Source organism: Eumetopias jubatus, unplaced genomic scaffold (genome assembly GCF_037043125.1).
Source record: "Eumetopias jubatus isolate StellerSeaLion01/CBP00866 unplaced genomic scaffold, mEumJub1_p1.0 scaffold_1, whole genome shotgun sequence".
NCBI classification, from domain to species: Eukaryota; Metazoa; Chordata; class Mammalia; order Carnivora; family Otariidae; genus Eumetopias; species Eumetopias jubatus.
This window is the reverse complement of record NW_028274807.1, coordinates 68,995,423-69,022,417: the sequence shown is the minus strand read 5'-3', so window position 1 is coordinate 69,022,417 and position 26,995 is coordinate 68,995,423. Positions and strand designations below refer to the sequence as shown.

Sequence of the window (26,995 nt, the reverse complement as noted above, 5' to 3'; positions counted from 1 at the left end):
AAACGCCATTCAGTTTGCTCGAGGTGCCGGGGCCAGGGAATGCAAAGTAAATGAGGTATATAGTCCTGGGTCTTCAGATTCACAGTGTCTTTGGATAACTTATTTTCCAAAAGTTGGTTGTCATAATCGAATGGATTTATAAAAGAGAAAGTAAAATTCATAAAGCAACGTGGGGAAAAAAACTCTTCACTCATTTCAAAGACATGCTACTAGGAAAACAAAATGAAGTAACACTTTACATCTTTAAAAATGCTTGCATGGATAATATCCAGCTCTGGTGAGGGTGCAGATAATTTAATAAACTTACAAAGGTTTTACATTCCCTTCAAACGGAAATTCAGTAACAGATATTAAGAGCTATAAAAAATGGTTTTTGGGGGCGCCTGGGTGGCTCAGTCGGCTCAGTCTGCCTTGAGCTCAAGTCATGTTCCCAGAGTCCTGGGATGGAGCCCCCGCATCGGGCTCCCTGCTCAGTGGGGAGCCTGCTTCTCCCTCTGAACCTCCCCCCCGCCATACTTTCTCTCTCTCTCATTCTTTCTCAAATAAATAAATAAAATCTTTTAAAATGGGTTTTTTGACTGAGAAATAACATAAAAAATGACCCTCTGCCTGAGAAATTTACTTCTGGGACTTTATCCTAAGGAAATACTTCCAAATGAATGAAGAATTATATGTACAAACTATTGAAACAACAACATGGATGAATCTCAAAATAGTTATGCTGAGTGAAAGAAGCCAGACCAAAAAATAAAAATTCCCAAACCCAGTACATCTGTATGATTCCATTTATATAAAATTCTAGAAAATGCAAACTAATCTATAGTGACAGAAAGCAGATGCGTGGTTACCTCAGACTGGGGTGTGTGTGGATGGATAGGGACAAAACTTTGGGGGATTATGAGAATGTTTGATATCTTGATTATGACCATCATTTCATAGGTGTATGCCCATATCACGACTTTAAATATGTGCGGTTTACCTTACGTAAATTATACCTCAATAAAGTTGTAAAAGAAAGGACTGATATACACAGCAATATGGATGAATTTTGAAATCCTTGTACTAAGGGGGAGATTCAGACATAGAATAGTACATACCGTATGAGTCCATTTATATGCAGTTCTAGAAAAAGCAAACTAATCTCTAGTGACAAAAAGCAGGTCCGTCATTGCCTGGGGTTGGGGGTGGAGGGCGGAATGGGCTGCAAAGAGGCAATAGGAAATTTTTGGGTGTGATAGAAATGTTCTGTATCGTAATTATAATGGTGGTTTCATATGTATATACATCTATCAAAACTCACTGAGTTTTACACTTTAAATGGATTCGTTTATTGATGTGAATTAGACCTAACTCAATAAAGCAAATTTAAAAAGAAAAAAGAAAAGATGTAAAAGAGGCTTTGATTTAAATTCTGGTGCCAGGAATCCTTCAAGCTGAGAGTAACAGCACGGGGCTTCCTTGTTTGGGAAAAATATTTAAATGGGCCTCTTGGCTGTATAAGAGCAAACCCGATATCCTATTCCTGAGTGGAGACTTTTGGGACAGCAAAGAAGTAACCTTATGTGTAATAACATAAAAAAATTTGGGCGCCTGGGTGGCTCAGATGGTTAAGCGTCTGCCTTCGGCTCAGGCCATGAGATCGAGCCCTGCATCGGGCTCCCTGCTCAGCGGGGAGCCTGCTTCTCCCTCTGCTTCTCTCTCTCTCTCTCTCTCTCTTTCTCTGTCTCTCATGAATAAATAAATAAAATCTTTTAAAAAAAATTTGTCTTCACTAAGGTCAGAGGTAAAACTCTGGCTAATTTCACGAGGAGTAACTGGACTCATCCCTCTGGCTGGGGCCAGACCCTGGGGGAGCTGGGGTTCTGAGTTGTAGGGAGGGAGGCCTGGGTTAAGAAGCCCCTACTTCAGGGGCCCTGGGGTGGCTCAGTCGTTAAGCGTCTGCCTTTGGCTCAGGTCATGATCCCAGGGTCCTCAAATCAAGCCCCGCATCGGGCTCCCTGTTCCGTAGAAGCCTGCTTCTGCTTCTGCTTCTGCTTGTGTTCCCTCTCTCGCTGTGTCTCTCTCTGTCAAATTAATAAATAAAATCTTTAAAAGAAAAAAAAGAGTGACAGGGCTGGTTCCTGAAATGTGGCAAGAAGTCAGGGGCTCTCAGGGGTTCTTCGGAGACAAGAGGTGAGTAGAGGAGTGGGGAGCAGGCAGCCAGGCCAGCGAACAACCAGGAGTGAAGACAAATAGTCAACTGTTTTTAAGTTTTTCCTTTTTCTGCACTGCATTTCCCACTCCCTGTGCTGTCAACCACAAGCCTTCGGTAAAGTTAGGCTAAGTGCTACAGTTTGAGATTGACTATGTTTGAGGGCACGAATGGGGGGGGGGCGTGTCCAGGTAAAGTGCTATGTGGAGAGCCATGGAAGCCTGGAGACAGGATTACAAAGTTGCTCCACGTGACCATCAGGGAGGCTGCCCAAAAGCTGGGCCACAGTGTGGGGAACCACGGTAGAGATCCCCAGGGATTCCTGGATCTATAGCAGGAGGAGACGGCATCTCCACACTCAAATGGCGGGGAGTGGAGCACAGAGCTGTCATTGCATGTTCAAAGGAATGGTGACCTCCTAACAGGTGGTCGCCCAGGGATATTTGGGATATAAAGAGATTAACTACTCCCCCACCCCCACCCCACACAACCTCGCAAGGATGTTTAGGCTGTTTTGAGCTATTTTGGACTGTGATAATTTGGATAGAATATTTTGAACAGAAAAATACTCTCCAGGGCCAGGCCCACTTCTTTTATCTCAAAAGCTCAGAAGAGACCTATGGTATAGGACCAAACCCTAACAAGTAATTGCCTCTGGCTGGCTGACGTCAGTTAATGACTGGACTTTGTACCCAAAAGCGAGTTAAAACTAAAGACGGCTGAGGGGAAGTCATTTCCTCCTTGGATTGCCCAGTAAGAACATCTAAAATGAAAGACCTTCATTTCACTCTTCTCAGCCTTCTTTATATTGTAACCTTAGGTAAGAAAACATTTTACAATGTTTTAAAATGATTGCTGTTTTTACATTTTATTTTATTTTATTTAAGATTTTGTTTGAGAGAGTGAGTGTGTAGGCACAAGAGGGGGGAGGGGCAGAGGGAGAGGGAGAAGCCGACTCCCTGCTGAGCAGAGAGCCCGATGCTGGACCCTGGGATCATGACCTGAGCCGAAGGCAGATGCTTAACCGACTAAGCCACCAGCGCCCAACATTTTACAATTTTTAATTCTTTTAATCACGTTTGCTGTCTTGGAGATAGAACCAGGAGGCTTAAGGTACCAATTCCATGGCCCAGCAGGCTAACTATTTTCTGACTCTGCTCAAAGACATATGGCATTTCAGTCTGTGGTGAAGGAAGACAGAGCAGAAGTCAAGGGGCCTCTGGACTACGGGGTGTGGGGTTCAGCAAGTCAGAGATTTGTCCTCCAGAGTTCCTCAGGCCAGACAAGAACAAATCAGTAGGTTCCAAGGGCCTGGTGCTGGGTAGCCTTTCCTTTGGCCCCCAAAGGGCCTGGTTTAATCTCTGGTTCTAGCATCAAGAGTCTTTTGTCCCCTTCCTCATGGGAATTAAGGCTTACCTCTGGGCAAATCCCTAAACCCCTCTGGGTATTGGTGGGCTCTTCTGTCAAATGTGGATGCTCATGTCAATTTCACAGTTACTATCTGGCACAGGGTAAGCCCTTGTTAGATGAAAAGAGAAGCAGAAATAGGTCAAGATGATGCGCTGGTGAACTGTTTTCTTGCTCCTGGAAGAGCAGTTGTTTTTATTTCTTCAACCTTTAATGATTATTTGAGCCAGGCCCTGTTAAAGGTGAAGAGCCAGATTCTGCCAGCCTGGGCTCACAGACCCAGGGGCCATCAGCAGGTTTTTTGTTTTGTTTTGTTTTGTTTTTAAATATCTGAGGGTTTAGGAATTGCTTCCTCACTAACACTTTTTTTTTCCTCACTAAAGCATTTAATAATTTTTTTAAACTGGTTGTCAATGTCGGAGTTCTTTGAGACAATGAAGGGTTCTAGAAGACTAATCACTGGACCACTAAGTGTTTACTACGCCATGTGTCCAAGGGTTCCTAAGAGTTGAAAAAAGGCAACTCTGATGATCACTGTAGCCCTTAGGGCAAAGATCATCTCTCTTCATTTTACTCTTTAAAAAAATAATGTGTCTAAAATTATTAATGGGTAAATAACACTAGAAAACAAATTGGGGGAGGAAGTTTAATACACACTTACCTAAGTATTTTTATTTCATCATTCTTTTAAACACACCCCTTTCCCAACCCTCCCTAAAATGCCATATAATTGGGAAATGAGGACGATTGCCTTAAACTGTAAAGACAAAAGGAGGCCACTTTCAGGTCATAACTGCACCCCATGCTGGTGCTTTCAGTTGTCCTCACAGAGGACTACTCAGGAGTATTAAACCCAGATTAATATAGTTCTGCAACTGCAGGCAGAAGCGGTGTTACTTCTTGGTACTCATCTTCATACATACTAACTTTTTGTAACAGGTTTCAGTAACACTTTTCCGGTTTTGTCTGTTTAATTTTTACTTTTATTTATTGTGGGGTTTTGTGTGTGTGTTCCAAGCAGTCCTGTATTTTCATGTTGTTTTTTTTTTTTTAAGATTTTATTTATTTATTTGTCAGAGAGAGAGAGTACAAGCAGGGGGAGGGGCAGGCTGAGGGAGAAGCAGGCTCCCCACTGAGCAGGGAGCCTGATGCAGGGCTTGATCCCAGGACCCTGGGATCATGACCTGAGCCGAAGGCAGATGCTTAACGACTGAGCCACACAGGCGCCCCACGTACTTTCATTTTTAATGTAGTCAACTGTATTTGTTTTTCAGAAAAGAATGATTGGGTACTAACTAGTATTAAAAGCAATTGCCATTATGTACTGAATGTTCTGTCTTCTGAAACTTGGTATCTCTGTTCCCCCAGCAACCCAGTCAACACCATTTAACCTCAGTTCAAGCATGACTACCAGTGATCTTACCACAAGTGATACCACCACCACAACTTCTGCTCCCACCCCACCAACTCCATCTACTTCTGCTCCCACCCCACCAACTCCACCTACTTCCGCTCCCACCCCACCAACTCCACCTACTTCCGCTCCCACCCCACCAACTCCACCTACTTCCGCTCCCACCCCACCAACTCCACCTACTTCCGCTCCCACCCCACCAACTCCACCTACTTCCACTCCCACCCCACCAACTCCACCTACTTCCACTCCCACCCCACCAACTCCACCTACTTCCACTCCCACCCCAACTCCATCTACTTCCACTCCCACCCCACCAACTCCACCTACTTCCACTCCCACCCCACCAACTCCACCTACTTCTACTCCCACCCCACCAACTCCACCTACTTCTACTCCCACCCCACCAACTCCACCTACTTCTACTCCCACCCCACCAACTCCACCTACTTCAGTTTCTGTATCAGGTACAGTTCCAGCCTCCACTGTCACATCTACAGAAAGTAAATCAAGCACAGTTGCAAAAACATCACCTATAGGTAACACCACCACTAAGACCTCACCTGAAAGTGGTAACTCAAGCTCAACTGCTCCTTCTCCAACAACACAAATGAACAATAATGGATCGACCGTCACCCCAATCACGCAAAATAATTCCTCAGAGGCTGTTTCAGTGACTTCTGGCAGTGTCACTTCGTCCAAGATCAGCACCACAAAGCCCGATCCCACAGGTAAGAGCCATTCCTTCCCTCAAAGACTGCTTACTTGTGGGGTCGGCATTGTGGAGGGTGGTAGGTGTGTTCTGCGGGTGGAAGGAAGTGGGTATCAAAACACCCAAGGTTTCTTTGACCATGAACCCCTGGAATTAAAAACTCTGAGTCACAAAGGCTAGTAGTGATGGCAGAGACCCTAAAAGATAACCCACGGTTTCATTCTGCTCTCCTTTCTTTCCCACCTGTGCCACTTACAGCTAGATGTGGAATGTCTTTATGAACGTGGACATCATGCCAGCTACCTCTCCAGGGGATTTTTAGAAATCGTTTCAGCTTCTCTGAGGTCCAAACAAGTGCTGTCTCACCAGCCCCACTGGTCTAGCTCCCTGATCTACCTAAGGAAGGAGTCAGTTCTGCCCTGACTCCTTAACAATGTTAGTGAAAAATGGGACATTACCATGGTGGCCGATCACAGTTTGGAGTTTTAGTTAATTCATGGAATTTGAGCCTGAGGGATAAAGAGCCAAACAACAGCAGTGCTCAAACAGTCCTAGACATGGACTGGGGCCGTTGTCCAAAGGACAGATGTTTCGGGAATACTAAGAGATGGCAATTGACCTCAAGCCAAAATTACTGAAACCACTTGCCTCATTTCCCAAAGTTTGGTCTGGAATAGGGGTCAGCCAACTTTATCAGTAAAGGCAAACTAATAAATATTTTAGGTTTTGCGGGCCACAATAGGGATTCTGTTGTGACTACTCCCCTCTGCCATTTTAACATGAAAGCAGTCATGGCCAATATACACAGGCATGAGCCTGGCGGTATACCAGTGAAACGCTATTTACAAAAACTGAAGACTAGCCAGATTTGAGTCATAGTTTCCCAACCCCTGGTCTAAAATAATCCTCAGATCTAGGCTTGAAGGGTCTACATAAACCCTGTCATTTTCAGGGAGACTGAGGCCCAGCGAGGGTAGCAACTTGCCCAAGGTCAAAGAGCAAGCGGATGGCCCCCTGCACTGACTTCCTCTGGTCTCCCCCCATGTTCTTTGACAGATCTAAGAGATGGATGATTAAACAAGTGGAGCCAGAGCCTGTTCAGAACACCTGGGTCCCAGTCTGCTTTCATGTTTGAAGGGCCTGTTCTGAAGGCTAGGCCACTGGGGGCCCGGCTGCACAGCCAGCTCTACTGGAGTCAGGAAAGAGAGCTTTTCTAAGCCATTCCTGCTTCCCCAGACATTCTCCCAGAGCAAGGCAGCCGCTTTGTGTTCTGGCCCGACCACTAGCTCACTGTGGGGAGGGGGCAAATCACTTCTCTCTTGGCTTCACCTTCCCCGGCCGTAATAACATGACTGAACTAAATAGGCGCCAAAATCCCTTCCAGCTGTACTATCTTGTGCCTTTATTCCTGGCACACAGAACCAGCGGGCAGGTCTGTCCTTCATAAGCCTACCAGGAGTTACTTGTCTGGTGTATCCTGAGTAGAGTTGACTCAATGTCTTCCCTGGGATTTTCGAAACCATCCTTGCTTACTTACAGCTGAGGCTGGCCTCGCGCATTATCAACATCCCTCACCAGAGGGTACATTGTGACAACTGATGAACCTTCACCGACACAGCATCATCACCCAAGGTCCACAGGCTACGCTAAGGCTCCCTGTTGCTGCTGCACATTCTGTGGGTTTGGACAAATGTATAATGACATGCATCCATCATACGGTATCATAGAATACTTTCACTGCTCTACCAATTGACTGTGCTCTGCTTATTCATCCCCTACCCCACCCCCCACCCCTGGCAACCAGTGATTTTTCACTATTACCATGGTTTTGTCTTTCCAGAATGTCATGTAGTTGGACTCATATGTTAGTCCTTCCAGGTTGGCTCCTTTCACTCAGTATATACATTTAAGTTTCCTCCATGTCTTTTCATGGCTTGATGGCTCATTTCTTTTTAACTCTGAATAATAATCCACTGTCTGAATGTATGATGGTTTTATCCATATCACCTGAAGAACATCTTGATTGCTTCTAAGTTTTGGCAATTACGAATAAAGCTGCCATAAATATTCCTGTGCAGGTTTTGAATGGACATGTTTTCAACTCCTTTGGGTAAATACCAAGGAGTGTGCTTGCTGGATCCTATGGTAAGAGTATGTGTAGTTTTGTAAGAAACTGCCAGACTGTCTTCCAAGGTGGCCGTACCATTTTGCTTTCCCACCAGTATGAGCATTCACCAGCACTATTTTATTTTTGACTTTTTTTAAAATAAAAGTACATTAGACCCACAGTTATGGAAGGAAAGAAGCTTAAACAGGGCAAAAGTATATGGAGTAAGCACTAAATCTCCCTCCTATCCTACCCCTAGGACCCAGACTCCTGTTCCCTTCCCCAGAGGCAACTTCTGTAGCCAGTTTCTCATATCTATCTCCAGAGGAATGTGTGCAAATACAAGCATACATATTTGTATGTTTGTGCATATTATCCTCCTTTTATCACAAAAGGGAGGATGCTCGACACATTGTACTTTATGTATAGCTTTTTAAAAAATCAACAATTTCTACCTATGGGTTCATAAGAACATTAACATCTCTTGATCCGTCACTCCATCTTTTCTGAAATCAAAGCCCAGAATCATTTCATTTGACAGAGATGGAGAAAATGGCCAGCCAAGACAACCATTTTCCTTTGATCTAACTCCACTCCCCATTCCTACCACTTCTCCAGAGAGAGGAAAGATGCCCGGTCTGAGAGCACCAACCAGTGATGGAGAAACCATTGCAATATAATTCTCACCATCCATTCAAGTCAGCCATTCAGAAAGCCAGGGGGTGGAGTGTGCCCTCATCACTTCCTCTGCGAACTTTCTATCTGCAGGGTCCCCTTACCACCCCTTTCCTTCTTGTATCTGTATGCCTTGCATGCTAACCCAAATAAAATACCTCCTTTCTTTTTTTTTTAATTTTTTATTGTTATGTTAATCACCATATATTACATCATTAGTTTTTGATGTAGTGTTCCATGATTCATTGTTTGTGCATAACACCCAGTGCTCCGTGCAGAATGTGCCCCCTTGAATACCCATCACCAGGCTAACCCATCCCCCTACCCTCCTCCCCTCTAGAACCCTCAGTTTGTTTTTCAGAGTCCATCGTCTCTCATGGTTCGTCTCCCCCTCTGACTTACTCCCCTTCATTCTTCCCCTCCTGCTATCTTCTTCTTTTTCTTTTTTCTTAACATATGTTGCATTATTTGTTTCAGAAGTACAGATCTGTGATTCAACAGTCTTGCACAATTCACAGCGCTCGCCATAGCACATACCCTCCCCAATGTCTATCACCCAGCTACCCCATCCCTCCCACCCCCCAAAAATACCTCCTTTCTTTTGGGGGCTTCCTGCCTGTCCCTATAAGACAGTTACTCATAATTCCCTAGAAAATAGGACGCTCTCTTTCAAATGGTACTGGGAAGCCCTACCTGGTGTTAGAGGACCAGATATCAAGGTTCTCAAGGATCCTTGTGATCCAAAGATGCTGAAGTTGGAATTAGGAGACTGCTATCTCTCTGAGCAGACTCTTACCCACCAACCTCTGCCTTTACTGTTGATAAGCACCTGGCTCCAGAATTTCCACAACAGACTCCGTATAGAGGTGTATGCTCTTCAACGAAAGACTAGAATGTGCCCAGGAGGGAGGCATGAAGATTTTAAAGTATGTTTCTCGGTGTCATCTGTTGTCATTCTGTGGATTTTTAATCTCTTTTTCCTCTCTCTCAGTTCCCAGAAATCCTTGCCAAGGAGCTCCCTGTAAAGGTGGTTCTTCATGTGTTATCCTGAATGATACCCATTTTTGCCTGTGTTTATTAGGATATTACTATAACTCTTCCACATGCAAAAAAGGTGAGTTACAAGGGATGAACCCTGCAGAGCTGCATTTCAGACCTAAAGTAGAATAGAAAATGCAAAGTAATGTCAAAAAAGGGCCCCCAGAATGGTAGAGGTAGAGGATTTGGGGCACCTGGGTGGCTCAGTTGGTTTAGTAGAGGTAGATGATAATTTATAGGCAACAAAGGCTCCTGCTTCATCTCAGTGGAAACTAGAGGGACCACAGGGATATTCCAAAAGCCCAACAGGTGTTCATATTTCAGCACTAATAATCTCATTTCTGGGATCTAAGTAAATGACCCCAAATAATAGAAAGTTTTGTGCATAAAGATGTTTGCTGCAAACTTTTTTCCTTTTAAATAATCAAGACCATGAAAACCAAAAAATGACTATCAATGAAGATAACACATTTTTCATAGAGTATTATGCAGCCTCTAAAAGTCATAGTTATTAAAAAAAAAATAGTTATGGGGAGGACGCCCGGCTGGCTCCGTCGGTAGAGATGCAATTCTTGATCTCAGGGTCATGAATTTAAGCCCCACACTGGGCGTGGAGCCTACTCAAATAGATAGATAGGTATGAAGACTAGGTAATTATTTGGAAAAATGCTTATTATGTAACAAAGATAAAGAAGAGTCATGGAATTATGACAGTGTAAACTATGCCTGGAAGAAAAAGGAGAAATACACCAAAACAAAAATGGTTGCGTTGGGTTGGATGGAATTTTGGGTCACATTTTTCATCTTTCCAGACTTCCTATAATATCATCATATAATGTGCAGAATTTTGAAGAATAATCTATATTTTAAACAAAATGGAAATTACCCCTCTTCACACTAAATATTATAAAAAGATTCTGCTTAAATTTCAGGAAAGTTATTCCCTGGAAGTATTACAGTAAAAGTATCAGAAACATCTGATTGGGGAGATAAAAATTCTATGGCCTATCAAAAACTACATATTCAAATTACTGATTTTGTAAGTATTTTCTAACCTTTCTTCCTATATAAGTGTTCTTCATTCTAACACTTTCTTGCAGCATGGAGGACTGGTGTTCAGGTAGTACACACTGGTTCAGCTATTCCAGTTGCTAAAATAGTGAAAGGCATCCTTACTCGTTGGTAAATTGTAGTTGTCCTAACCCCCCTGGTGCTTGGTTGCCCAGGCCCCTCCTCTGGGACCCTTGGGCCTCCCCATGATCCTGTACCTACATGGGTAACACCCAGCATGGCAGAGGGCCTTTAGAAGCTTGCTCCAGCCATGCCATACCCACTGATACAGAAGCTATTAGAATTTTTTTTTAAGTAGCCATGCCCTGCGTGGAGCCCAATGCGGGGCTTGAACTCACGACCCTGAGGTCAAGACCTGAGCTGAAATCAAGGGTCGGACGTTTAACCGACTGAACCACCCAAGTGTCCCTACAATATTTTTAAATGGACACATAAATATATGATGTTTTAAAATAAAATTATTTTCATAGAATTGAAAAGATTTTTTTTTCCGTTTTACGATCAAATTTGCATACATTTCTATACCAGTCTGGCTTTTTTTTTTTAATATCTGTTAGTTTTCTCCACTATTAAAAATGTCAAAATGAACAATAGCTTCATTTCATTTTGATTATTGTGAGTGAATGTGTCAACATGAAAAGGGATGGAAATCTCCATTCTGGAACCACAGATGTTAGATCTGAAAGAGCTTATAGAGGACATACAGCCAATGTTTCTGAAAGTTTAATTTTAAAGGGAAAAAACAGTAGACTGTAAATATGTCTTAGAACCCTAAGTGTAGAAACACTTTTAAGAACTAAAGAAGATATTGAAGACTGTATCTTTCAATTCAGAATTATTTTATTACAAAAGAGTTTTGCTAGCAGAATTAGTAGAACATAAAGCATCATTGTCTGAACGATTTACAGATAGCATAGGGAGTGCTAGTGCTCATGACCAAACAGCCCGTGCCTGGTGCTGCTAGGATAAAAACCGTGGCTTTAGTAGCCCGGCCTTGGCCTTGGCCCCTTGTCATACAGCCTAAACATGATGGGCCAGCTGACCATGACTTACCTCTTATCCTGGACTTACATTCCAGTTGGCCCACTTGGATGATAGTACATTGAGGATAGCAATATCAGTGTGCTCCTATTTCCAGGGAACCCCTCCGTTCTCTCGTGGCTTTACTGAGCAGTGACCACTACATCCCCCCAAGCTTGCTTTGGGTATGGGGGTCCAAAAGACCCCTCCTCCTACACGCCTGTGCCGTTCAGATACCAATTTTAAGACTTGATCTCAGTCAGGTTTTGATAATTTCAGAGGGACCAGGGAGGGGATAGAGCATTCTTCTAATTTCCGGGAAGCTTTTCTTCTGAAGGGGATATGCCAGAACTCTTTTGCGACTCCCCAGAGACACCCCCCCCAAAAAAAAACAAACAATTGACTTTCTTCAAGGTCCACTTAGCAGACTTTGTAGCCGGGACAGTTCTAGCTCAGGCCCTGCGACGTCTCGCAGGGTCCATTTTCTACCCAGCTGGATCCAAATGGACAGTCTGCAGAGGGATTTGGAGTTTCCCTGTTGCGTATGTGCCTGGCATTTTATGTGTAATATTTCAAATTCTGAAAACAGCCCAGTGGGGAAGATGGTACTACGGTGCCGTTTTGCTGATGAGGCTACCGAGGATCAGGAAGGTTAAGTAACTGACTGCAGGTCACCCAGCTGATGAATGAGGAGGTGGGGATTTGAACTCAGACCTGCCTGACCACAAAGCTGCTTCTCAAACTCCTTCTCGCCTGCTGGCTGTGTTGTGCAGTAGAGGCCCGGCAGGCCTGTTTGGATGGCTCCTGCCTTCTTGTCCAGACTTAACAGCCCTTCAGTTTGAGATATGTATATCCCAACATCCTCAAAGGGTGACCTGGAAGATTAAAAAAAAAAAAATCTCCTGTGCCAGATGCTAATTTTATAATCTCTCTTCTTTGGGAATAAGAAAATTAAATGGGCAATGGTCATTGGGTAAATGAGAGGGACTTTGGAGGTCATCCAGTGAACTTGTTCCTAAGTGAACTCCCAGGCCTCTGATGGTTTACAGAAATACCAGCTATTTCTAGTATTTAAAAGAATTAAAAGGCATGTAGATGTATTCTGGATATAAGGCTACCCAGATGAATTAGAGCATCAAATTTATTTGAATTTGACTAGAATAAAAGAGAAATAACATCTTTTCTAAAATGACATTGGTTGCCATGATCTTTAAAGCATTGGGTCGCCATGAGGAGAAAAATAATAAAAAGTCATGGATTATGAAAAGGTTGCACCAACCCAGTTCAATGCTCATATAATAAAATACGGAGGTTGGGGCCCACAGAGGGGAAGACATGTCCAAGGTCATGTCTTTCGCATTTAATTCATTCAGTCATCAGTCAGCCAGTGTTTGTAGAACATTTCCTGGGGATTGCCCTGTATTGAGTGCTATGGGGTGGGGGTGGGGGAAGGTATGTCATCAGAAAGAGAAAACAAACCCCCATTCTTGGAATCAATGAACTTACATCCTCATTGGGACCCTCACCCCTGCCAGAGGTTCCAGCTTTATCTCTGGCCCCTTCTCTGCAAGTATCTAGAGTTGTCTGCTCTCAACACAATTCTGCCTAGTAAGATGTACCCGTGCTGGGGCCCCGTCCAGCTCCCAAAGCCATGTGTCATATATTCCATCTCGTTTGATAACATTATAGCCCTATGCGGTAGGAATTTACTGCTTTCTCCAGGTTTCCGAGGAGAAAGGTGAAGTTTAAAGCCACTATGCAAAAGCTGACATGGAGAAATTTGACTTCAGATATTCTTCCCAGTTCAGCCTGCTCCCTCCTGAGGCACGCTGCTTCTGAACATTCATGTATAGGCTCCTTCCTCCTCTCCCCATCCTGGCACCGATTCCAAAACGGCTTTAAGGGTGGTCTCCTTTATGAAGCCCTCCCTGGTTCTCGGCAACTGGAAGAGAGCGTCTTTGAATTTCTGTGGTAGATTGTGTTGCCCTATGGTGCTCACCTCTCCCCACTTCACGGTGTAGTTCCCTGACTCATCACAGGGCAGGACCCGCATGTCTCCGCCATTTGTTTCTGGCATGATGCTTGGCAGGGTGGGCAAGTAAATAAGTGTTCCCTGGGAGAATCGATGAGTGCACGAAGCATGCTTATAGAGAAGCCTAACAAACGTGCAAACCAAATATGCAAAACTTCACGGGTACCTTGAAAACACAAACTGAGTAAATTAGTCACCTTATTTTTAAAAGTATGATCGTTGGTTTGGCTGGGTGCCCTAGGTCTTTTTGCTGGATAACTCTGACATAGCAGAATCGTATTATTTTAGAACAAAAATCAAATGGGGACAAATTGCTGTGATGAGCCATGTGTATTTATACAAATGAGGTTAGAAATGTGTTTGTGTGAAAACTCAGATACAGTATCACATTTTCCCCCTCTTTGTGGTAGTTATTAAATCTGTTCTCCTCCTCCACAGTTTAAGAACACATTTGGCAATTCTGATTACGGACAGACTGTAATTAATAATGTAAGGTAAGTTTGCTATGGACCGATGGGATACTTCGGAGGCAGGTGTCCATTTGCCTGACTTCTGGTCTTCTCTTGAGTTATCTAAGTCCCTCCAGTGGCAAGTCACAAGAAGAGGTGGTCAGTCTGAGTGCTGGAGAGGGCTCTGCTTTCCATGTCACACTGACCCTGGCCTGGTTGGGCAGGCAGGCGCTTGGGGCAGCAAGATGCTGTCTGTGATTGGCTCCTCAGCAACTTGTACGCATGGCCCAGGGTATCGCCCTGACCAGTTTGTTTGGTTTTATTCCTTGGCTAAAACCACACCTGGTCAACCCCTAGAATGTGCCTTCCAGAGGGCAGGGAGAGAATGAATGGCTCATGGTCATCTCTTTTCTCAAGGGGCGGCGGGGAGTGAGGGAGACAGGAATATCCCAGTCACATACCTGGCTACTGAAGGGCCAGCAGTGAGCTCTCTTCTGCAGGAAGAACAAGCTGTTATTGAATGATATGCAATGACTGGTGTTGGATGCTTATTTGGGGACCCAAAGAGGCAGAGGAGTCTCAAGAAGTTACTGATTCCATGGTGGCCTTCTCTGAAGCACATTAATACACATGCGCTGCAGGCCAGGGAAAGAATGTTCTAAGATGAATGGAGTTGTACAGAAAAAGCAGCCCTAATGTAGTTAGGTTTTATGGTTTTACTGTTGCATCTGTCTTTATGAGCTTTGTCAAATCCTTTGTGAAATAAAACACAGTATACATATTTGATACATACAAATTCAGAGGAGACGTCCTATAAAAGTGGTGAGTTTTGAGCTTGGCAGTGAACAAGGGGCCACTGTGGTTGGTAGCCAGGAGGGCAGCAGGCAGCCTAATGGGAGGCACGGGGCTCACATGGCAAGGGCAAGCAGCAGCAGAGGCCCTGAAGCTGGACGTAGGAACGCAGCAGACTGCTGCTAAGTGCTCTGCATTGTTTCAGGGCATGTTTTAAGTTTGGTTTAATGGACAGCAGGGAGTTCGTGCATCAGGGATGACTGGATAAAGACAGGATCAGTGAGCTGTGGTGGCGTCAGCCACCTCTGTACTTGATTCCTGGCCTTGGCACTTTCTTGCTGTGTGACTGGGCAGGTGTTTCAACCTCTCTAAAGCTTTGTTATGTTGTCTGCATTGCTGGGATGATCTGATTGACTTCCTGGAACCGCGGGAGGAGTAAGTGGGATACCATGTGAAAGACGACCCGCACAGAGTGACTGGCGCATAGTCGATTTCAACACGTGGCAGTTCCTGTCTGTGTCCCTTCCGGAACAGGGAACCCTGCAAGTGTGATGGAGAGCTGGTCCCGGGGAGTGGGGGGGGGTTCCCCGATACTGTGGCATATGTTTGCTTTTTAATGACTTACTGAAAGGGACCCAGGAGCGTTTGGAGGCGACCTTCTACTTGTGAGCTCAGTGTTCCAGAGACGAACTAGCTCCGGCACCTGAGGGGGTGTGCAGGGCCCTCTCTCACCTAGAAAGGCATTTTTTCAGCTCTGCTCCCTGAGCTCTTTCTCTACAGCACCCATGTTGGAATTGGAAGGATCTTCAGAATTTCTCTTGCAAATCTCTCTTCGGAAAGAGGAGGAGACTCAGGCTCGGGGAAACTGTGACTGGCCTTGGGCCACAAAAGGTGGTGGCCATCTTGGGTCTAGATCTCAGGCCTCTTAGTGCCAAGGCTACTGCTCTGACCACTTATGCTATGCCGTTCTGTTATTAAATATGCAGTGGTTCCATTGTTCCTTTCATTGTAACATTTTGCCCCCTAAATTGGAGTGTGCGCTAGTAGGTTCTTTGAATGAATGAATTGTGGATGGCTTTTCTTTCCTAGGCCCTGCTGCAAAATGATACCAGAGATTTCTGCTCACTTTTCAACTGATCTCTTTATCAAATGACTTGTATCAAATATCCTTTGCTCACTGCCCTGTACATTCTATGGCCACCTCTAAATCCTATCATGAATGAATCATTTTCAGCTAGAATCAGAAGCCCATTTTGTTTTTTGCACTCCTTTTGTGGTGACCGTTCCTAAAAAACAGAATTTGGTTCTGACTTTGGATTTTGGATTTTCTCGATAGTTCTGAAGAACTTACATGGCTGTAAACATTTCCTAAATGGGTTGGGCTATGTTCCAAGCTTCTGATGTTTCTTCAAAAGTCATGAGTCTTGAAAACACACAGGCAGAGGTTGGAGAGGGAAGGAGTTTTTGAAGTCCTTTCTCCCCTCTCTGTCTCTTTTAGTGGTTGTATCACTTGATTCCTCTTGGACTGTGGAAGAAGTAGAACTTGGCACAGCGGTTCTTGGGGCGCAGGCACTCAGTTTCTGGGGCTCTGATGTGGTGGTCTTTGCTCATGCTCCCTACACCCCACCCTCCTTATTTCAGGGTATCACGTGTACTACTCTTGATTTTCTACAGAGAGGGACAAGTTAGTTTCAGATGTTACCTGTTCTACTTCTGGTTAGCTCCAGGCTTCTAGCTCCTAAAAAGGATTGTCCACAACTTTTCTCAATATCCTCCAACAGGGGGGCACCTGGGTGGCTCAGTTGGTTGAGCGGTTGCCTTCGGCTCAGGTCATGATCCCAGGGTCCTGGGATCGAGCCCCGCATCGGGCTCCCGGCTCTGCGGGAAGCCTGCTTCTCCCTCTCCCACTCCCCCTGCTTGTGTTCCCGCTCTTGCTATCTCTCTCTCTGTCAAATAAATAAAAATTTAAAAACTAAAAAAAAAAAAAAAAAAGAGGGCGGGGCGCCTGGGTGGCTCAGTCGGTTAGGCATCTGCCTTCGGCTCAGGTCATGATCCCGGGGTCCTGGGCTCGAGCCCCGCATCGGGCTCCCGGCTCTGCGGGAAGCCTGCTTCTCCCTCTCCCACTCCCCCTGCTGGTGTTCCCTCTCTCACTCACTCTCTTTCTCTCTCTCTCTCTGTCAACTAAATAAATAAATAAAATCTTTAAAAAAATCCTCCAACAGGACATTGTTTAGCTAGAGATGGCCTCTGAGCACACATCGAAGCGAGCTAGATCTCTGGGCCTATAAACCGCCATCTTACTGCACCTCCAGGTCCCCCGTATTTGGGCTCCAGTTGTGGATATAGGACAGTGGGTCAAGACTAGAGGAGACAGGAGTCTGGGAGGTTCTGAAGACCAGTCTGTGGATCCTTCGGTTCAGTTCATCAAGTGATGGATTCATTTCATTTTTAGCACCTCTTCAGCAAGATCAGGAGTGCGTGCTGGTGACAATGTTGTTGTGGTAGAGGTCTTAAACATCTTCACAGAAGCTACAAAAGAAACTGAGGAGACTGTGGCTGAATCAATTAAAAAAGCAATTCAAAACAACTTGGCTGGCATCACAAGCTATAATTGTAAGCATTCGATACTTCTCTTCGAGGTTTCCTTGAAGACCTACCTTTTTGTAAACATTTCCATTCTCTGAAAAGGGGGCAAGAAAAGCAGGACACTTGAATCCACAGATGGGCCCAGTTCCAGTGAACCAAGCGTTCTTCCTCCCTCTCCTCCCTTGCTTGGTTCTACTCCTTTCCAGCCGTTCCCCTCTCCCCACCAGGTCATCACACTGACCAGTTTGCTCCTCTCTTTGGAAGGTGGGAAGGTAGGAAGAAAGGAGAAACAAGAAGGCTGTATAAAGCCTTCATCGTTGGAAGCTGCAGCTTCCAAATGATCCCAGAAAGCCTTCCTTGCCCTGTTTCCCCTTTAGGCTGACCCACCAGCCCCCCCAGCACAGCTAGAACAATTCACTTTTGCTGTGTTACAAACCACCCCCAAGCTTAGTGGCCTGAAACAACAACCATTTATTTATCGCACTGACCTAATTCCTCTCCCTGTTGTCTCACTGACCATATTTCTGAATTGTCTGTGCCTCCCAGTTCAAACTCTGTGTGATTATTACGGTTGTGAAGAGGAAAATAAGCAAGACGACTGTAGCAATGGTTTGCTGTGTAAATGCAAGCAGGGGATGGAAAGACCTAACCCCCAGGTCCCTATGTGTGTTGGTGAGTGTTCCACTTGCTTGTTAAGTGTTCTTCACAACGCCTACCTTCTCTCCTTTTTCATTTGCAAAATACAAGCTTTACTGCTCATGCTTCCATGTGCATTCCAGAGTCTGAGGGGTGTGGGTTTGGGCTTTAGACACACGAACCTGGCAAGGCAGCCCGTGTGCATCTTCACAGGAAGCGTGCCGTGCGCGCAGCCAGGCAGCACCCCACTTTACCCAGAAAAAGCAATATTAAAAAATTGTGTTCTGTGACATATCACTTTGCGCTTGAAGGGGTTGTTTTTGAAAATAACTCAGAAATTTTCTTTTGAAGCTTCTGCTATAAAGTGTCCTGACACCTGCAACGCAGACAACAATATGCAATGCTTAGTGAATGAGAAAAACAGGAGCGCTGAGTGTGTGTGCCTGTCAGGCTACAAGGAATATGTTCCTGGGATCTGTCAAGAGTAAGAAGTCGCTCCTTTTTCATCTTACCACAATGGGAGCTAGCCACAAAGGATAGAACGTATAGACGTATGCATGGGTTTAGGGTCAGGATGTTGGAATGCTGCCATACGTTGGTAGGTATAAGAGCTCCATCATATCGTCATCAGCATTGATGGTTCTTGAACATTCTCTGTGTGCTAGGAACCACAACACTGTTAGGAATGAATTCATTCCCCATTTGCCAGGGAGCAATGTGAAGCTCAGAGAATGTAAATAAAGCCCCAGCTTACAGGGCAGCAATTAGGTGGCAGAGCCATGGGGCCTTGCAGCCGAGCACCCCCCCCACCCCCGCCGCCGGCCGCTGCAATGCTCCATGCCTCTGGGCTTCAGCTGAGTTTGAATTGCTGAATCTTCCGGAGCTCAGAGGGTGGAGGGTTCAGTCAGTAGGAAATGGGACCAATTGGAATTGTGTCCCCTCTTCAGCCTTCCAGAGCTCCATGGAAGGTGCTCACCTGGAAGAATGGGAGCATAAGGAAGAAAAGAGAAAGAGGAGAAGGAGAAAGGGGGCGGGTAGAATGAAAGGCAGATGGAAAGGAATACATGGTGGTTGGGTGGGAACTCTGACGTGAGCCCCGCAGAGACTGTACCATGGTTTCCATCATTGTATTTTAGGTGTGCATTTGGCTACAGCGGAGTCAACTGTGAAGACAGTGAGTATAAAAGTTCTGCTTTGTTATTAAGCTTCTGAGAAATAGGGAACACGTTCAAAATTCTGCCCAGGACTCCAAAGTCTCTGGCTCCCTTCATAAAGAGCGAGACAGTCTGCCTGCAGTTTGCGTTCTGGGTCATGCCGTCCCATGCCTGCCTTCAGATCCTGGGCAGCAGCACCCCGTTATAGAAAATAACAGAACCCAGCCCAAGAGGTGGGCTCTGGGTGTCCTAACATTCTGTTTATTTTCTGTCACTGGCAAGGATAAAAGACCAGTATATTCCAAAAATGTGTGTGGTCATGGGAGAGCAGAACTAAAAACCATTTAAATATTCCAGCCTTTCAGTCCCCGAGCTATTTACTAGCTTGGGATGTGTTGTTGCAAGCTCAGTTGCTTTCATTCTCTCCCACACCCCACCCCCACCAGATTGGGACAATACTAACTTTATATTTTTAATTATATTACATTTCAAATTTTACATAAAGACTGGTCATCCAAGGTGAAGGAAACATTACTCTTGGCCTCTCAGCCAGCCACAAAGTTAGTGATGAAAAATGCTCTCACTTTCTATTGTATTTTGTTGCAAGGCTGGATTTGCTAAGTTTTTCCTTCCTTCCGGGCTTTCGGCATGCACACCTACAAAATGAGAGGTTGACCTTTGAGGTCCCTTTCCAAACATGGTCTATGCCCCTATGAATCCAGGTTGGAGGTGGCATATATGGCAGTCATGAAGCAGAAATCTGAGACAGAGGGTTCTAGAACAGCACCGTCCAACAGAAATGTAATGGAGCTTCATATTTAATTTCAAATCTTAAAAATTCTAACTACATTTATTAAAGAGAAGTAAGTGAACTTGATTTTAATAACATTTTATTTCACTTCATATATCAAAAATATTTTTCAGCCTATCATCAATAAGTGTTTCTCATGAGAAATTTTAGGTTTGTTTTCTTTCATCCTGCGTGTTTGAAATCTGCCGTGGGTGCTGTCCGCACAGGCAGCTCATAGCCTCATTTGCCGTGCTCGGTAGTGCCAGCCAGAGCAGATCTAGAGGAAGAGAATGGTCGCCACGAGCTCTCCCCTCACTGATTCTATGAAGCCTCTGTTAGTGACAAATTTAACTCCAGCCTTGTTCCCCCTGCTTATCTGCAAGGTCAGACGTGGTGGGCAGGCAGAGGCAGCAGAGGTTAGGATGGGATGCGCCCGTCGGTTAATGTCTCATCTCCCGCGGAGCCCAGAAAGGCTCTGCCCCCCGCCCCCCCCATCATGGCCTCCTCTGTTGTTTATGGTCTTTTATCTGGCAAGGCAGCCTCTTCCGATTGGGTTCCGAAGACACAGTACCCCCCCCAACCTGCCAGCCAAGCTGGCCCGGGTGGGGGCGGGGACCACAGCCTGATTGTCTTCACAGCCAGGAACCTCTGGGAACCTCTGGGAACCTCTGGGAACCTGTGCAGTAGACAATGAGGGCTGCTTGTGGAAGGCTGTGCCTACTCTTTGCTTTTCCTTTTCAGAATTTCAGCTGATCCTCACTGTCGTGGGCACCATTGGCGGTGCCCTCATTCTTTGCCTGCTGATTGCATTGATCTTCTCAGCAAGGTATGGAGTGGACGTATCCCTTTCCCTAGGGCTTGGCACCACTGGCATCATGCTCCAGGTTCAAAACATACCTAGCCTTGCTGGGGCAGGAGAAGGGAGATGAGGCGAGACCTCTCTAATACTGTTGGCTTTTTCTCTTACCTTAATTTGCTTTGGTTTATATAAGCCATACATGATTACTGAAGAAAACAGAAAAATGTGTAAAGGAGCACAGGTAAAAAACCACTCACAAAACTTATCACCCTGAGGCAACTAACATTTTGGCATATATCTTTCCAGACTTTTTTCTTTTTAAATGATGGTATAGACAGAATTTTGTGACCTTTGTGTGAGTTTGTTGTTTTTGGTTTTTGTTGTTTTTGGTTTTTGCTTGTTTTAGAGACAGCACGTGTGGGGGGTGGGAGGGGAGAAAAGAAGGAAGAATCCCAAGAGCACGGAGCCCGACTTGGGGCTCGATCTCACGACCCTGAGATCATGACCTAAGCTGAAACCAAGAGTCAGAAACTTAACCAACTAAGCCACTCAGGTGCCCTTTGTGTTAAAAAATGTATATATATTGTTAAGGTTTATTTTTGCTTAACACTATAATGTGACATAACAACCATTTTCTGATGTCACTGAAACTCTGTGTTAGCAGTTTTCAACCCCACTGATGTTGTCAAGGATCATTCATCAAGGCCCTGGGCCCAGGACCCTGCGGCAGCGGGCCTAATACCGGCTGCAGCTGAGCCCCGTGGCTTGTTCTCTCCGCAAAGCCATTTCGCGGCTTGGTGCCTTAAGTGCTCTGCCTAAGAACTTGAGTAGCGTCCTTTCATTTATTCAACAAATATTTAGATAAAGTTCCCTCCATTAACTGGGAGAGAGAACACTGTTATCTCTATTCCATTAGAAACGTGCTGAGTGGGATGCACTTTGGTAAAAACAAGCTGCTTGTAACATTTCACTCACATCTTATATTTTGGCAAAATACGTATTTTGCACTATAATGTGAGAGGATAAATAGATTTTGTTTCTTTCTTCTTCTTCTTTTTTTTATTCCAGTTCGATATTAACTCTTCCCCAAAGCCTTTATTATAAGGATGCAAAGCTGAGAATTAGGAGTACGACCTTCCCTTTTCTAGGAAGATGGCCAGAATATTCTGTTCTGGAGCAAGGCTGCATCTTCCTTCCTTAGGAGGATTGCCTAACTGTCTTGGGTCTCCAGCATCCTCAGGGGCTGCATGTGGAACCTTGTGACCTCACCACAGCTATGTTTCTCAGCTCCTGCTTCCCGCTGCAGAGCTGGGTTTGCTCCTAGTTCAGCCTCAGATTCATGACTCTTGGGAACACATTAAGAATGACAATTTCTTGCCTATTTCAAAGGGAATGAAGCTTCTCCGCTTCTCCTCTCCTTAGACAGGAGTGCTCCCAAAGGGCGAGAACTCTGTTGTAGGCTAGGCGGGCTACCGGGGTCACAGGGTGAGTGGGTCTTCCCTTAGGACATTTCCGGTGGGTGACGGTCATTCTGGGAGTGCCCTGTGGACATCACAGATGCAGCCGGTCCAGTCTGCACTCCAGCGGTCCAGGGCACTACAGGGGCAGGTCTGTGGGCCAGAAGGCAGGAAGGGTCACTGTCAGAATTCATCGGGGGTGGGTACCTCCCTCACCTCCAAGCGCTTCTACTGGGCCTTGAATACTTACACTTGAGGTCCTTGAGGGGCTACAGCAGACCCTGGGAAACGCCTTTTTCTCCTTGTAAGATCTTTATACCTTGAACTTGTTTTATTGGCCGAGGTACTTCTGTAGACATTGACTTTGCTTGAATGAAAAATTGTATCACAGATCATCTTTTCTCTTTGACTTCCATATATAACTCAAAAGCACACTTAAGAATAGTAACATTATTAGCAAAATTTGCATGAGACCAACAGCACTGGATGGCATTGTTGGATCAGTGTTAATGTTCTGGTGTTGATGGTTATGGAGAGCTTATGAGGAGACTGTCCTAAAACTTAGGGAATGTACACGAACGGAGTAGTGAAGTATTATGGGTAGTGGGGCATCAGGGCTAAGCACTTATTCTTAATGGTGCAGAAATGTTAACAGTTGGGGCATCTCGGTGAGGGACGCATGGAAGCTCTGTGTAATTTTTTGGTTTGTACCTTATATGTAAATTTGAAATCATTTCAGAATTTGAAAACTTTTTTTAAAAGAATACTAACACTTGCGTCAAGGAACTTCTGCCATTGTCAGATCCTAATTCTTGTTACCATTTATAGCCAAAAGAACAAAAACAAGAATACTGAAGAACAGAACTTGATTGAGAACGACTTTCAAAACCTGAGACTGCAGCAGACGACAGGGTTCAGCAATCTCGGAGCAGATGGGAGCATCTTCCCTAAAGTCAGGGCAAATGTCTCCAGTCAGCCACCGAATCCCTATGCACACGGGAGAAGCATGCCCCGCCCTGACTACTAGGTGAGTCAGTGGGCTTGGGAGGGAGTGGAATGCCCAGGGCAGAGCAGGGACGGGGCCATTGGGTCATCCAGTCCTGGCTGCAGGCCTCTTTGTTTTTGTTTTCCAATCAAAAGAGAAAGATTAGAGGATGCCCCCTCCTATTGTTTTTTTGTTTTTTGCTCCCTCCTATTGTTAAATGGCCACCACTTGGGTCCCTAACACTGACCATCTATGTGACTTTAGACACATCACTGAGGATAGGGGCAGAGACTCCGCGTTCTCCGTGCACATTTCACTTCTGCAGACTTCCCCCGGCAAGCACACCACCCGCTGAGGATTTCTTAACACACTATGACCATCCTGGGAAAACGTGGCTTATTTCTATTTTGAAATCCCATGATTTATTTTGCATATAAAGTTTTCTTAAGTCATGGAAGTCTAAATAATGTTTCGTGTATGTACAAGGGGTTGACTTGCACCAGGAGCGCCATGTTGGATCAGACACATGGTCTAGTCGGCAACAGCCAAGAATGGTTGTCCTATGGGAGTGCCTGCTGGCCCCACGCAAGGTGAACCTTAACCAGCAGACTCATTACAAACCTCCTTTCCTCCTGATGGGGAGAGCTTTACATCAAGCATAATCTCTAAAGAGAACCAACCCCTTAGAGGTAGAATAAGCATGGGATTTAGAGCCCGGGTTTGAAGCCTTGCCCTTCTGTTACTTGTATCAGCTGTGTGATCTTTGACAAGGTATTCGACTTCTCTGGGTTTGTTTTCTCAGCTGTGAAATGGACATACGGATTTTTCTCTCGTAGGATAAAAATCAAATAAGCTAATATGGACAGGGAACCTAGAACAGTGACTGTTCTAATTTGAAAAATAGTATTCAAATACTGTTAATTGAAGTAATGTTAATAATTTGTTAATCTAATTTTTCTCATAGGATTCAGTTGCAATACTTCTAAGAGTTTCTTTTTCCCCCCCTCTCTCTTTCTCTCTTTTTGTCTAGAATGGTAAAAATTGGGGACCATCCATGGCCCTTGACCCAATGTAGGAGCTTTTCTTTTGAGTGTTTAAAAGGCCAATGGAGAAGTGAGCAGCCGGGAGGATCTGGCCTTTGGAATTCCTCTGCCACCCAGGACCCAGCCTCTCTGGATAAAGTTGTGACTGCTTTCAATGAATGCAGCTTGTTTGCTAAGTACCTAGGGAATTAAATGCACATAGATGCTATTAGCACTTGTAAGATAGTTGATTTTGTCCAATCAGTACAGTGGTTAGGTTTTTGGTTTTGTTTCTTTTTCCTGGTGGGGCAACAATAACCATTTCCAATCTAGAGGAAAGCCCCCCAGGATTGTTGACTCCTGGGAGAGTGTTGCTTTGAGTTGATAGCCTATAGATCTGGAACCTAATTCTGAGAGACTCTTAACGCGCCAGCTATGGCAGTTAAGGGCATGAGAAGAAATACCATCTTTTAAGGTTCTCGGGCTCATTCTCTAATAAATTAAAATAGGATGCTACTTCGGTCCCTCCAGTGTAGGCATTTCATCACCCTTGCTCTGCCAGGAGCTTGTGACCTGGCCTCACACCAAGGAGACAGAAAAAAGACCTGTCTCTCAGCTTTCGGGGGAGAAGTGACTGGGAATGCAGGATCTTTTTGATGTTAACTAGAAGGCCCAGACTAGAACTGCCCACCATGGAGTACATCCCAGAGTTTTTGAAATGCCAGTAGGTGGTAGAGGCGAGGAGGAAAAAAAAAAACCCAAAACCCATAACCAGGAGTGAGAGGAACAGAGGCAGAAGGGAGCTGGGCTGCGCGGATGAGTATGGGAGAACGCTCGCTGGATCTACCTTCATCCTCAGATCCTCCTCAATGAGCAAACAGACATTTCCTCCAGTTCATGTCCAACCCACGACTTGGAGCCTAAAGAAGTGTGAAGACAACACCCCAGGGGCAAGAGCTGGAGGTCACTTTGAGAAATTGCAGATTCTGTTTGGTTGATGGTGAAAGAGGGAGCTCGTGCTCTGGCTCCTCGGCTCCAGACGTCCAGGCTTGGGACACAGATTGCAGAGGTCCTTCATGGAGGCCCCGGCCTTCCCTGTGGCCGCCAGCACGCACACAGCCACACCCGGCACGCGCTCTCTTTAATGTTAATACTGTCCTTGTTTATGTCTAATGTCTGGTCCCCTTGCAAGTCATTTTTATTTGTTGTTACTATTATTTGTTCTTGACTATTAACTGTAAGAGGTAACAAAGTGTCTTTGGTAGGTGGTGTTCTTCCTTGTGTTTGGGCCCTTTGGTGATGCACATAGCAGTAAGTCTCTCTCCCTTTCTCTTTTCTTTCTTTCTTTCTTTCTTTCTTTCTTTCTTTCTTTCTTTCTTTCTTTCTTTCTTTCTTTCTTTCTTTCTTTCTTTCTCTCTTTCTCTCTTTCTCTCTTTCTCTCTCTTTAACTTAAAAAAAAAGATTTATTCATTTATTTTTAAAGCGGTGGGGAGGTGCAGAGGGAGAGGCGGGGAGAATCTCAAGCAGAGTCCCCGCTCAGCATGGAGCCGACACGGGGCTTGATCTCATCACCCTGAGATCATGACCTGAGCTGAAATCAAGAGTCTGACACTTAACCAAATGAGCCACCCAGGTGCCCCTAGTCTCACTTTCAATAGCAAACATGACACATGGCAAACTAGATTGATATCTGCAGTCCTCATTAGGGGCTGTTAGATCACCCAGGGTAATTGTTTAATTGTGTAGTAGATGTTTCTGGCTGTTTCCCCATGCACATCCTACTTCTCTCCCATTATGAAGCAGCCAAGCATTTTGGGTGGGACCAATCTGACCCCCAGCTCCAACGGCAGGTCTTGGTTGGCCCAAGCCGATCAGTGGAACCCCATTCCGCCTGCCAGTGATAGGTTTAGTGAGCACATGGCATAAGTGGACACAATTAGAATAAAGCCTTAATTTTAGTAGGAGGCTTGGAGAAAGAAACTGTTCTCTCTCTCTTTTTTTTTAAAGATTTTATTTATTTATTTGAGAGAGAGAGAACGAGAGATAGAGAGCATGAGAGGGAAGAGGGTCAGAGGGAGAAGCAGACTCCCTGCTGAGAAGGGAGCCCAATGTGGGACTCAATCCCGGGACTCCAGGATCATGACCTGAGCCGAAGGCAGTCGCTTAACCAACTGAGCCACCCAGGCACCCCAGAAACTGTTTTCTTAATAAAGTGGGCTTCAGGATGTGAGGCCTCAGACTGCTTCAGTCTTGCTCAGCTGACACACGGAATCATGGAAAAATGGAGAAGCTCTGATCAGACCATGCCTGAAGCATCTGGACTTTACTGTTGGTCCACTGTGAGTAGTTCTTTCTATTTTTGGAGCTGAAAACATCCTCACTGACACCACTCATGTTTACTCTTGTGTTCACAAGGCTAGGTGGTAAATGGGATAAAAGAAACACTCTTAGGAGCTATTAATACCTGTAAAGACATTAGCCATTAGTCAGTTTACAGCAGCAGAAGTAATGTAGATGTAACTTAAAATTGGTTGACTTTTTAAATACTTTTTTTATGTGAGAAAGTGCAAGAGAAAGCATGAGCTGGGAGGAGAGGGAGAAGCAGGCTCCCTGCTGAGCAGGGAGCCTGACAGGCAGCAGGGAGCCTGACGTGGGGCT

General features: G+C 45.1%; 1 protein-coding gene across 1 annotated transcript; it reads left to right on the top strand.

Annotated features, from left to right (window-relative positions):
* The first annotated feature begins 5,524 nt into the window (after positions 1-5,524).
* MUC13 (mucin 13, cell surface associated) lies at positions 5,525-25,657 on the top strand. The gene is made up of 11 exons (XM_028091305.2): positions 5,525-5,743; positions 9,498-9,620; positions 10,477-10,583; positions 14,106-14,161; positions 17,361-17,521; positions 18,041-18,166; positions 18,482-18,614; positions 19,267-19,304; positions 20,816-20,900; positions 23,159-23,357; positions 24,346-25,657. The coding sequence occupies exons 1-10, from the start codon at positions 5,623-5,625 to the stop codon at positions 23,355-23,357; spliced, it is 1,149 nt and encodes a 382-aa protein (XP_027947106.1). The 5' UTR covers positions 5,525-5,622; the 3' UTR covers positions 24,346-25,657.
* The last annotated feature ends 1,338 nt before the right edge of the window (positions 25,658-26,995 follow it).

What these genes read in the sequence shown, in the direction of transcription:
- MUC13 (XM_028091305.2), top strand. Translation starts at nt 5,623, where the DNA reads ATGAACAATAATGGATCGACCGTCACCCCAATCACGCAAAATAATTCC. An exon ending in CTCTTCCACATGCAAAAAAG is followed by an intron (nt 9,621 to 10,476) that starts GTGAGTTACAAG and finishes CTTAAATTTCAG; the next exon opens with GAAAGTTATTCCCTGGAAGT. An exon ending in ACTGTAATTAATAATGTAAG is followed by an intron (nt 14,162 to 17,360) that starts GTAAGTTTGCTA and finishes TTTCATTTTTAG; the next exon opens with CACCTCTTCAGCAAGATCAG.